The sequence below is a fragment of the Camelina sativa genome, chromosome 6 (assembly GCF_000633955.1).
Source record: "Camelina sativa cultivar DH55 chromosome 6, Cs, whole genome shotgun sequence".
Classification (NCBI taxonomy): Eukaryota; Viridiplantae; Streptophyta; class Magnoliopsida; order Brassicales; family Brassicaceae; genus Camelina; species Camelina sativa.
This window is the reverse complement of record NC_025690.1, coordinates 17203945-17215252: the sequence shown is the minus strand read 5'-3', so window position 1 is coordinate 17215252 and position 11308 is coordinate 17203945. Positions and strand designations below refer to the sequence as shown.

General features: G+C 39.1%; 3 protein-coding genes and 1 pseudogene across 7 annotated transcripts; 1 reads left to right on the top strand and 3 right to left on the bottom strand.

Moving 5' to 3' along the window:
• The window catches only part of LOC104791910, a 5352-nt pseudogene extending 4466 nt beyond the window's left edge, over nucleotides 1–886 (top strand).
• Nucleotides 1069–4894, bottom strand: LOC104791906 (protein RETICULATA-RELATED 6, chloroplastic-like). Of its 3 annotated transcripts, none has more exons than XR_768972.2 (8): nucleotides 4131–4894; nucleotides 3913–4042; nucleotides 3021–3551; nucleotides 2731–2838; nucleotides 1989–2537; nucleotides 1742–1855; nucleotides 1396–1605; nucleotides 1069–1304 (listed from the first exon to the last, which is right to left on the bottom strand). XR_768972.2 is itself a non-coding variant. In XM_010517914.2 (8 exons), exons 1-7 carry the CDS (start codon nucleotides 4781–4783, stop codon nucleotides 1456–1458), a joined length of 2235 nt encoding a protein of 744 aa, XP_010516216.1. In that variant the 5' UTR covers nucleotides 4784–4894; the 3' UTR covers nucleotides 1069–1352; nucleotides 1451–1455. The 3 variants fall into 3 exon arrangements, 2 of the variants coding, with proteins under 2 accessions (XP_010516216.1, XP_010516217.1); XM_010517914.2 differs by having other exon boundaries at nucleotides 1069–1352; nucleotides 1451–1605; XM_010517915.2 differs by having other exon boundaries at nucleotides 1451–1605.
• On the bottom strand, nucleotides 4967–7539 carry LOC104791905 (biotin carboxyl carrier protein of acetyl-CoA carboxylase-like). The gene is made up of 9 exons (XM_010517912.2): nucleotides 7329–7539; nucleotides 6852–7013; nucleotides 6513–6583; nucleotides 6255–6308; nucleotides 5806–6069; nucleotides 5642–5704; nucleotides 5477–5545; nucleotides 5346–5391; nucleotides 4967–5261 (listed from the first exon to the last, which is right to left on the bottom strand). Exons 1-9 carry the CDS (start codon nucleotides 7360–7362, stop codon nucleotides 5194–5196), a joined length of 831 nt encoding a protein of 276 aa, XP_010516214.1. The 5' UTR covers nucleotides 7363–7539; the 3' UTR covers nucleotides 4967–5193.
• Nucleotides 7750–11254, bottom strand: LOC104791903 (tRNA (guanine(37)-N1)-methyltransferase 1-like). Of its 3 annotated transcripts, none has more exons than XM_010517908.2 (11): nucleotides 10992–11254; nucleotides 10697–10794; nucleotides 10505–10609; nucleotides 10088–10150; nucleotides 9802–9875; nucleotides 9204–9690; nucleotides 8985–9134; nucleotides 8757–8900; nucleotides 8318–8424; nucleotides 8127–8201; nucleotides 7750–8022 (listed from the first exon to the last, which is right to left on the bottom strand). In XM_010517908.2, the coding sequence occupies exons 1-11, from the start codon at nucleotides 11084–11086 to the stop codon at nucleotides 7966–7968; spliced, it is 1455 nt and encodes a 484-aa protein (XP_010516210.1). In that variant the 5' UTR covers nucleotides 11087–11254; the 3' UTR covers nucleotides 7750–7965. The 3 variants fall into 3 exon arrangements, with proteins under 3 accessions (XP_010516210.1, XP_010516211.1, XP_010516212.1); XM_010517909.2 differs by having other exon boundaries at nucleotides 8985–9131; XM_010517910.2 differs by having other exon boundaries at nucleotides 8985–9104; nucleotides 10992–11252.

Here is an 11308-nt window from a genome sequence, read left to right as displayed (position 1 = left end):
ATTTCCAAAAGGCGTTTGAAGTTTTGAACTCTCTTGATGTGTGGAGGCTGCTCAAGAAACGTGACAGCATCCTCGATATGGTGAAAGATAGGATCAAAGAAGAGGCTCTAAGGACTTACCTATTCACATACTCAAGCTCCTATGAGTCCTTAAGTCTTGATCAGCTGGCCAAGATGTTTGACGTTCCTGAGGCACAGGTCCACAGCATTGTGAGCAAGATGATGATTAATGAGGAGCTTCATGCAAGCTGGGACCAGCCAACTCAATGCATTGTCTTCCATGAAGTGCAACACAGCAGATTACAGTCATTGGCTTTCCAGTTAACCGAGAAACTCTCCATTTTGGCAGAAAGTAATGAAAGGGCAATGGAAGCTAGAACCGGTGGAGGTGGCCTGGATCTGACTTCAAGGAGAAGGGACAACAATCAGGACTATGCAGGAGCAGCATCAGGTGGTGGTGGTGGATATTGGCAAGACAAGACAAATTACGGACAAGGAAGACAAGGTAACAGATCTGGGTATGGTGGAGGAAGACAAAATGGTCAGTGGTCGGGGCAGAACCGAGGAGGAGGGTATGCAGGAAGAGTTGGATCAGGAAACAGAGGTATGCAAATGGATGGCTCAAGTCGTATGGTGAGTCTTAACAGAGGTCTTCGTGCTTAAAGAGGATGAGGAGAAATCTGCGGGCAGTGTTGAACCTTAGGCTCTACTTAAAAGACGTTTTGTTATGTTTTTAATTCCTTTTTATCGAATTGTTCTTTCTAAGAGATGCTCATAGCAGGTTCTCTCATTGTGACTCTTTCATTTCTTTTTGATATTGGCAGTTGTTTGAAAAATACTTTTAAGAATGCTTTATTGGAAAGTTTAATAAGTCTTTTTCTGCGTCACTTGTGTTGAAAAGAAGACTCTGGTTTCTCATGCTTGCAGGTTTTGTTTTTGTAGGTTTATTACTCATTGTTTCTCATGCTTGCAGGTTTTGTTTTTGTAAAATTATTACTCTTATTATAAAGAGTCTTATCTTTGTTTGCTTAGTTTTCTTCTTCTCGATACAGTGTATTTGATTAAACTCTCATCCTGAACATCCCTGATGAAATTACTTATCAGAGATTGATGTCGACATAATTTCCTGATATTTTCTGTGTAAGCCTCATTGACAAAGCCTTTAATTCCAGAAAGGAAACATATACAAGATACTACGTGTCTAAACAAAAAACAGCCGACTCATATACACAACAGGTTTGCGACTTCACAATGAATTTCTGGACCACAACTTATTATTGCCAGCTGAGATACCATCTCCAACTCCTGTGAAAAAGTATTTGTCAACTAAGAGTGGTACAGCTTCCCATGATCCTAGACAAATGATTGCTTAAAGAGTTATTATGCTCATTTCTACCATCTAAAGCTTTTGGCGAGCAACTATTAATTGATAATTAGTGGGGTAGCCTCACCAGCATCATTGATTATTGAGCTTGTCAATACTTTCCTCTTCAGTAGTAGTATCGCTTTCCACCGTAGGTTCTTCCAAAGCCTCTGGAATTTCCTTAGAGGCTGGGATGCTTTTCTGAGTCTGCAGACCTGTTGTCCGTGCAAGATCAATCCATTGCTGCAACATTTTCATGAAAAGTTGGGATCAAGTCCAAAGCACTTCCAAAATAAGAGTTCAGGATACTAAGCTTAAATGGGAAAAGGAAAAGAAGAAGTGGAAAAAGAAACCAAGTATACAGGCGTGTAACTCTGACCTGCGTTCCGAAATATGAGTTAAGTGTCCTGACAACAAAAGAAATTGTATTTACAAGTAGAGGCTGAGAAGAAAGTTCATCAGAAAGGCGATGCTCTATTAATCCAGCAATTATCTGCGTATAAAGACACTTTCATGTTAGAGGCATAAATCAAATCATAGTTTCTATCATCAACGCTCTTCCTTAGCTAAGACAAGGAAGTAACCATACATACACCATAACTGTCAAGCAGCATGGATCATTATACCTGGTAACGAAGATTTGCAGATGTTCCCAGAAAACCTCCGTAAACCATTGCCGTCTTCAGAAGAGGAGACCTCTTCGGCTTTTGAGCAACGACCAACTCAGGTTTAATGAGGTTTCGTACCGCATTCAATGCATTTGAAGCTCCCACAGCTGCAAAACTGGAAACAACTCCAACACCAGCAAGCTTCAAGCCACCAACAACAACTGAAGCAATTCTAAGATTCAGGTTCCACTCTCTTCCAGCAAGACTTTTCTGAAATGCATTATCAGGTATGGATCCTAGGAGGCTCCTCAGGGCTTCTATGCTGTCTGGTCCAGCGGTCTCATCAGCATATGAAAGAAAAGACAAAGTTGGTGCAGGAAGCCAAACTGTGAAAAAATCAACGACTGATCCTCTCACTGTATCAGTTATAACATAGTCAATTTCTTCAAAGAAATTCTCTTTCCGCTTCTCATATTGTGCTATTAGTGTGGTTGTTATTGATATAGCCTCTTCGATAGCTAACCTATTCAGGAATTTAGGATCTGCCAACAACCTTTCTCGGAAACCCTGTATCACAAATTCATAGTGAATCATCATTATTGAAATTCCACTTAACTGTTCAGGATATTATCAACTCTAGGAGTAAATATAGGACAAGTAATGTATGAACGATAGACTGGTATGCAAGCTCTGCTATATCTATCTAGAGCACAAAGCATAAATATTCCATGCAAACAAACATCTCAGAAAATAAATATACCTGGAACCGCTGAGTAAGCTCAGAAATAAGAGGATACTGCTCCAAATCGAAGAGATTCTGCAGAACCTCAGGTGACACCAGACCAAGGTCTAATCCATTTTGAATATCCTGGAAAGCATGGAATAGATTCCATCATTCTAAACTTATGATATACAAGCTTGATTCATATTCGAAACAGAGAAAATATTGTGGAATGGATTGAACTGCTTAATAAAGGAATTGATAAGAGAGTTTCAGAGACAAGGGGTGCAGTTCGTCAATATAGTGAAAGCAAACCATATGAATCTTACCGGTGGAAGGGCATCTCGCCTTCTGCCAGCTGCATTCATTACTCGAGCGATCTCTGCTCGGTCAAAGCAGTTTCTACTGCAGGGTCTTGCTGCAGAATACCACAAGAAATCAGCAACTGGAGTTTCACCCTCTCTTCGCAAGTACTGTCTTTCAGGATCAAGTAATACAACAACTTGGTTCTTCTTTGGAAATTTCCTTGAGATCCTGGCTGGCAAACCTGTTCCCCTTGAACCATACTCAACATGACTTGCCCCTGTCACCACTAACAGTAGACCAGTACCCCCTCCATCTGCTACTGCTTGTAAAATAACTTGTGACATTGTATGGTCTTCAACAACTCTTGTCTGTGCCGACAAATAAGAGCTTGGTCCAAACGGAATAATCTGCATTGGGAGGCTCATATCGAATGTAGATCTACGTGAGAATGAGGAAAATCCTGAGATAAACCCAGAACCAGCAGGGGGAGTGTATAATTTACGCTCAGCCTTTGAAAGACCACGGATACCCTCTGCTTGGACAGTTCTTAAAACCTACATCAGATTAAGCAGAGTTTTGTCAACTCTTATCAGAGTCACAAATAAAAGCAAAATTTGTCAAAAGCTCACTCTCTTAACATGTCCATATTGAGTTGAAATGATCAAAATCAAATTCATGCCACTTACACCATGAAGATTGTAATTAGTCCCACAAACATCAATCAGAGAGAATCCAAGAGTTGGTTCAAAACTACCATCTAATACTACTCTAGAACCAACTAAGAACAATAAAAATGAAGCAGCATAATCAAAAGGATTTGAAAATAAGCCCTGAACTACAACGATCATCGAAAGATTCCAAACCAAACCAAACAGTTAACTACATGTCTACATCCAAATACAATTAAGACTCTACCTTAAGAGGAGTCCCGCAAGCAATTAGTTTAACAGAGTTATCGCGACAGTAACTTAAAAGAGGCTCATACTCTTGCCACCGTTGAGGCGGCCAATGTGTCACGTAAGACTTCAATGTCTCTCCGTCCATCCTGCCACCAAAACAATACTCACGATCACGAAAATTACATTACACTGCAATCTCTAGCTTACAGTAAGAATATGTAGGTGTAGACAAACCTCTTATCCATGTACTGATTAAGCTGGTCCTGCAAATCAAGAGGGAACGCTTCTAGTGCCACAGAGATTTGACGCTCGCTTTCAACACATCTCTTCTTCAAGTTTCTAACTATTTCGAGTTCAAGCTCCTTATCGTCTTTAGTAGGCACCTGCTCCGCCTCGCCGAGGTACACAACTCTCGCGTTCATCAGCTTCTCCCACACTTTCTTCTTATCTTTTCCCATAGCCATCGGCTCACCAATCGCCGTCGCGTCATAGATTCTCGAGGTTATAGTCTCTTCCTTATTCACAGACGCAGGCGGCGGCGGCGATGGAGGAGGAGCTGGTGATTCCGCAGGCGAAGAAGTCACAGTAGCGGAAGAACTCTCCTCGGAGGCTAAAGAGACAGACGGCTTGAGAATCAAGGAAGCAGCGGAAGCAAGAAGCGGCGAGAGAAGAACAGCGCGGCGAGAGAAGGCGGCTCGGGATGGAAGAAGATCGGAATCGGAAAGAGCAACGACGGATACAGAATTGTTCTTCTCATTAGCGAGGTTGATCGGAAAATGAAAGCCATGGAAACGGCGACGGCGAGGAAGAGAGGAGGAAGAGGAGCAAGGGCAGTGAAATAATAATGGTTGAGAAACGAAGAGATCATTTGTAGCTGTGAGTTTCATTCTCAGGGAAGAGCAGAGCAGAGAGAGCTCCGTTTTGTACACGTCAGCTTACTACTTTACACACATTGCTATGGCAGCGATACGAATGAGGGAGGAATTTTAATTCAGTTTTCATCTGAATTTTTGATTTTATATCATCGGGGAAGATAAGATAAGCCACGTCATTCTGTAAGTAGTTCGCAATTATTTTTTTTCCCTGGTGCAGAAAATTTCATACTTCTTTCGGGGGTCTTCTGACAAAAACCCGATAAGCAAAAAACATGATGTTTACGTCCCACTGATCAAAGATCAAACACAAGACTCTTTGCAACTAAACAGATTACAATCTCAATCAAAGAAACTTAGGAGAAGAAAACATGGGGGTAAGAAGATGAATAGTACAGTCTCGGGATGATAAAGAAACCATCATATCACTGGATGTTGATATCGTGGAACGATGGCAAGACCGCAACCAGAGGATCACCATAACCTACGGAGTCTGTTTGCATATGAAGAAGCAGCATGAGTTTATATCAGTTTTCTTATATGATTTCTGAAGTTCATATTAACTCAAAATGTTTACCTCCGTCATCTGAAAGAAGCTTGAGGACTTCCCCAGCTACATCCGACTGTTCCACAATTAGCAAAGATCAATGAGTCTTGATTTGATAGTTTCAAAGAAGATATGGATATATTAGCAGCTTAAGCTATTACCGTCACTGGAAGTTCTGTTCCCAACTGATGTAAGTATCCAATAACTTGCCCTTCCTTTATTTCATCACCCTGAGGAATTTTTTTTCGCTTAGGATGTGAATAATCTTGAATCTTATCTTTGTTTTCATTTTAAGAGAAGAAAAAGAGTTTCATAGAGTTATTTACCTCTTTGCAGCTAGGAGATAGTTTCTTTCCTTTTACAGTTCTGCTTCTGTGAAACTCGCCAACCTTTTAGATAAGAGAAGAAGAAAGAAGATCAAATTAAACAAGAAGGAATGCGAGAAAGGGATATGGAAACCAATCACTTAATTAGGTGATGGATCTCATACTGAGGGAGATTTGACTAGAACATAATTATTTGATCCAGATGCCTCCAAAGCTGCCAACTTTGCTGGTTTCCCATATGATGTATTTATAAATGGAGATACTTTTTCAGAAGGTTTTGCTTTAGATGGGCTAGGAATAGAGGAAACCGATTGATTCATGGGCTCAGAAGGAATCGGAGGTGCTACGGTTGGAGATATATCCTCCACAGGAATGGGGTTTGTGGCCGCTTCAATCTTCCGTTTTAGGTTCATCTCGAAATCTCCAACCTGTAGTGAAAGAAAGCATCAGAAATTGTAATTGTTGGAATATACGTTGAAGAATCAGCCTCAACTTAAATAAGTGACATTATCTCCATTGTTGGTTGTAATAACATGCACTTGTCTTCGTCATAGCGTTAAAGAAAAGTTTACAAAAACAGTGAAGTTTAAAAGTTAACGCCAGAGTAACTTGCCTTAAGTTTCAGGACAGCAACCTCAGTCTCATCACACATCTCGTGAACCAGTGCCTGCAACATTGAAGAAAGAAAAAACATACAATTCATCAAACAATAGATAAAGAAAGGCACAGACTTCATTCTGAAAAATTATAAGAGTAGATTGCCTGAAGTTATGCATCCATAATCCTGACGATCGTCAAACATCACCTACCAAACTTATAAGCTAAAGTACCTAATACTCTATCTAAACCCAAAGAAGGCAAAAGAAGAAACCTCCACTTCTTTCGGGAAAGTTGTCCGTCGAACAGATTTCTTCCCGTTTGACACAGTCGCATCAGATGAATCTGCAAAACCAGAAATGAGCAAAAGTCAAGGAAAGAAAAGAATTTGTTCCAATATTCACATCACTGCATTTCCTAGTTCCAAGACAGTTGAAAAAGATGAAGAATTACAGCTAGCCTTAGGTAATTGATTACCCAATTCCTCTAAGAGCAAAAGAGACTAGTAGCATTGTTAGCTAAGTGATGAGGCAAATTACTACAATCCTAACAGTCAAAAAGGCATCAACCAGCAATAACAAACATGAAGAAGAATTGTGGAAGATAAACTCACCATCGCTTTTGGTTGTTGTCGAAGTTTTAGAGGCCTTTGCACGTAACACAAGCGTGTAATTGCTGCTCCTGTTGGATAATCTCCACCGTGGTACACAAGAAGTACCAGAAGCAGACCAATTTCCAGAAAGCAAGTGAAGCTCACTCTGTGACCCTAAAGTCTCTGCAAAATGGAGCGAGAAAATTCCCACTTGAGACTAAAATCCAAAGGAACCATCCCGACGCTAGACGAATAAATGCGTCTTTGATACAAAATTAGACATTCAAGATCCCAAAATCGAAACCTAATTCAGTCACAAAGAGATCGGATCTATCAAAACATGAAAACCTCAAACAGTAAACCTTAAGAACGGATAATATACACTCTAAGAAGCAACAACGTCACTAACTGATAGCTCGAATCTATGCATTTCTACTCATACTCCTCTGTTTCTAATTTTACTCTCAAGGAGCGAAGGAAAGCCGAAGAGACACTCACGATGAAGAGATCCGAGAGCTGCAGAAGACGCCATTGGAAGAAGAAAAGCGTGAGCTTAGAGAAAGGAGAAGAAGGTTTTTTGGGTTGGTTGAATTAACGCCAAAAATAGAAAACTGGGTTAGTTGAGCTAAGAAGATGACGGTTGGGCAACTTTAATTATTTTGAGCGGCCTTCTTCTTTGGTTACTCCGTCCGCCGCATCTATTCTACAGTACGGTCAGTCGCTATTCTTGCTAACGTGCGCCAGGATAAAAGCGTACTCTAATGGTGAATATGTGGTCAAAGTGTAAATTATTAACAAAAGCTTTCTTTCTTATGTGCTTTTCATCTTTTTTTAACAGTCTTTTTGCAAATGTCAATACTCTTGAGCTATATCTTCTACGGACTTACTTGACATGGAATCAAATAGCAAACAGTACTGATTAGTAAAAACAATGGAAGGACCTCTCAGTATAAAACCAAACCTGAATCTTTGACAATTCAATTCATTCATTTGTAGCAAATGAATTTAAACTGCTACCATATAACAACACTTTTTGACACAAGAAGAGTCATCTCATCATTCATTACTGATTCCTGATATATTAAGATACCGAAAAAAATACCAAAATTCTGTTCTTTTCCCTAAAAATGTCTTTTTACTCTTCTTGTTTCAAGCATGCTTCAGGTAGTCTAAAGCTTAGACAAAACATCGCCTGCAATGTACAAAAATATCCAAGCTCAGGAACTAAAGACGATGTTTTGACAATATACCAAAATTCATTCAAGAAAAAAGATTAACAGATGAGTGGGATCTTACCTTGTTTGGAGCTACATCTCTGACCTTGTGGAAGACTGGATCTTCTATATGGAACTTCAAAGCAGTTTCAGCTTCCTTCAAAATGTCACACAAGCCGTATTTCAGATTTCAGATCTTTGGTATCAAGATATGATAGTAGTGAAGAAAACAAAACTAGAAGGGGCAAGCAGGAGGGAGTTGTTGATACTTACTGCAATTATAGACTCTGTTGTTTCGGTTGCACGAATAAAGCAATAGCAGTGAATTAAAGGAAGAGGTCCTTTCCAATACCTCCTTTGAATAACATTACTAAAAGAATCTGCAAATACAATTACAGAGCTTATATGCATTAGTAATATGAAAAGAACAAATCATGAGTTCCTTTATTACTTCTAAGTAGAATTGAAGAAGAAATCACACATATAAGCCTGATGCATCTCCTATTTATATTGATCCTGGTCCTAATAAACTTGCTAATGGGGTATGTAGTTGATGAAACTCTCTTTTCGCATAAAATAAACAGCATCATAATTTAAATCATGAACCAGTATACTGAATCAAGATCATTATTTTGTGAGCTGCAATTTCTTACGTAAAAGTCAGTCTAGTCCCAAATTTAACCAAAAGAATCTAGAATCATTGATAACGTACCTATAAACTGCAAGGCAGAAGCTGGAAGGTTCATGATTACATGATCGATATGTTCCCATGGCTTTGCAATTGGAAGCAATGTTTGTCTCAACCTCTTATTTGCGTGTCCTTCTATACTTTTGCAGTCTTTTCCTACCCCATTTTCTGCACTCAATTATATACTTGTGAATTGTGATGATCCCCAAGGCAATATTTACTAATAGAATGTCTTAGAGAGACATTTCTTACCTGTCTCTATAATACCAGATGGCTTCTTGATTGCCCCACGAGCCTCATTTATGCTTGCATTGAATTCATGTATCTCCTCTCCACTAATTCCAGCATTTTTATCTTCAAGATTAGTGTCAGCTATGGTATAGCACAGTGAAGAGAAACCTACTGTTAAAAGTTATTCGTTATGCCAACTATAGTGCAAACAAAAAACATAGTTTAAATCAAAAGAAATACCTCCTTGACTCACGACTGCTTCCTTTGTTTTATCATCAGCCACTGATTGCAGATTACCCTCACAAGTTGACACCGTCATCAACTGAGAGAAAAATTTACGAGCATCCATATTGTGCACACAAATCAAATCATCAACCTTATTGAACTTTGCATTGATCTTCAAGTACCGAACACTGTCTGGATTTAAATCATTTGCATAAACGAAGCATCCTTTCTGTGCAGCTGGAATAGCAAAAGGCCCAATACCAGCAAACATATCACACACGGTTTCTCCAGGTTTAAACAAAGATGAAAGCCGCATGTGCTCATGCTCCAATCTAGAATTCCAATATACCAAGCCATAGTCCAGCTTAAATCTTGCCCCATATTGTTTCACTTCTGTTTCCATGTCATTTTCCCCAGCTAGCACTTCAAACTTAGGAACTCGAAACTCATTACTGATAGTCCCAACTTTATTCACAATTGTCTTGATTCTTGGATAATTTTTCTACAAATATAGAAGACCACCAGAAGGTTAGATGCATTAGCTGTAATGACACGAGATGCAATTATTATAAATAAATAAAATGCTATCATGAAAAGAACATCAAAAACTTACATCATAGATAACCTTTGCAATAACATCTTTGAATGGAAGGAGCTCATCATGTAGATTTAAGTGGGCAATATGACCTGCACGTAGTAAGCAAAGAGATGTTGGTTCTCTTGAGAGAGGACTCATAATACTTGAAAACTTAGCAAGAAAATGTACCCATCAGCCTTTAGGTTGCAGACTAGATAAAAATAAGTTATAGCACATGCACACAAATTGCTAGATCATGCAAACAGAGTTCTTTCAATCTAGATTGTTAACTTAAAAAAGCAAACAGAAATTTAGTACTTAACTATTGTTTCAAAAGATGAAGGTATATCCACTCCATCTGGCAGAATCTGCTTCAATATGTGATCTGCGAGAAAAGAACAATATCAGAAGGTTTCATATCACTTAAACAGGATAAGGACTTAACAAAACAAGAATCAAGGCTAATAGAAACCAAAAAACAGTTAGACCATTTACGAATTTCCTCACATCCTTAGCAATAACCAGTAAAATGGGGCAAACGCCAGGGTATCACAATCCAATTGGCGACGAAAACGAACCAACAATAGTTACAAGGAACTGGTAACAAACTTTCTCGTACATATGTACAAAAAGCTCATAAAAGATAGCATGCAGGAAAACTAGCTCTTCTAAAAGTCCTGTCAATTCCAAAATAGAAACGGTAATGGAAAGAAGCTTCCTAATGAATTTGTAGTCTTACCTGCACTCCAATAGGAATACCCAAGAGAGACCGAATGAGGAACAACTTCAACTTCACTTAGTTTCTTAATCTGGTTAAGTTTATCCTCCGGTATCTCCGACAGATCTGTCCTATAACAAAGAAAAACTTGGTTAATACGAATAATCCCACTATTTCCTAGACACATTCCGCAGATAAAGAATGAACTCTTACCAGCACTTTTAACGTTTTCGGACAATATCACCAAACGAGTCTTCTCACAGGTAGGATCTTCAGTGATGGGCTTAATTCGTGGCATGTTGAGCATGTACCTACAAGTTTATCAAACCAAGTAACTTCCTTTTCATCAATAAGAACACAAACCACACTAAAAAAAAGGCAATGCAATACACATCAGCTCCTACATATGGCTGCTTACTCTACTTTCTCATTGAACTTATTATTCTTGGGAATTGAAGTTTTGGAGATCCTTAAATCAATAATTTGAGTTATTAGAGTAGAAACGTACCCATTGAGAATGCGAGTTGCACTTTTACAGAGTTCACGGGGAATTCTAAGAGCCCACAGCTTGAGATCGACATCGAACTTGCTTTCATCAAACATGGTGCTTACGGTGTCGTTTTAATATGTTCAAGTATCCAAAAGACAAGAAGAGAAAAGTAGAAACAACCGAGTGAAGAAATCGGCGGAAGAAGAAGAACGAACCACCAGATGACCAGACCCGTGGCGTCCGTCAGTGAAGCCGTCAAGGTTTAGTCGTGCGCTCTCGGTATGTTAGGGTTTGATTTAAAATGAAATAAAATAAAAATTGATCTAAAAAAAAAA

What these genes read in the sequence shown, in the direction of transcription:
- LOC104791903 (XM_010517908.2), bottom strand. Translation starts at nt 11,086, where the DNA reads ATGTTTGATGAAAGCAAGTTCGATGTCGATCTCAAGCTGTGGGCTCTT. An exon ending in TTCATCTTTTGAAACAATAG is followed by an intron (nt 9,876 to 10,087) that starts TTAAGTACTAAA and finishes TACTACGTGCAG; the next exon opens with GTCATATTGCCCACTTAAAT. An exon ending in TTCTGCCTTGCAGTTTATAG is followed by an intron (nt 8,425 to 8,756) that starts GTACGTTATCAA and finishes TTGTATTTGCAG; the next exon opens with ATTCTTTTAGTAATGTTATT.
- LOC104791906 (XM_010517914.2), bottom strand. Translation starts at nt 4,783, where the DNA reads ATGAAACTCACAGCTACAAATGATCTCTTCGTTTCTCAACCATTATTA. An exon ending in AATCAGTACATGGATAAGAG is followed by an intron (nt 4,043 to 4,130) that starts GTTTGTCTACAC and finishes TTTTGGTGGCAG; the next exon opens with GATGGACGGAGAGACATTGA. An exon ending in CTTGCGGGACTCCTCTTAAG is followed by an intron (nt 3,552 to 3,912) that starts GTAGAGTCTTAA and finishes AATCTGATGTAG; the next exon opens with GTTTTAAGAACTGTCCAAGC.
- LOC104791905 (XM_010517912.2), bottom strand. Translation starts at nt 7,362, where the DNA reads ATGGCGTCTTCTGCAGCTCTCGGATCTCTTCATC. An exon ending in GACAACAACCAAAAGCGATG is followed by an intron (nt 6,584 to 6,851) that starts GTGAGTTTATCT and finishes CTGGTTTTGCAG; the next exon opens with ATTCATCTGATGCGACTGTG. An exon ending in CTTTCCCGAAAGAAGTGGAG is followed by an intron (nt 6,309 to 6,512) that starts GTTTCTTCTTTT and finishes TCAATGTTGCAG; the next exon opens with GCACTGGTTCACGAGATGTG.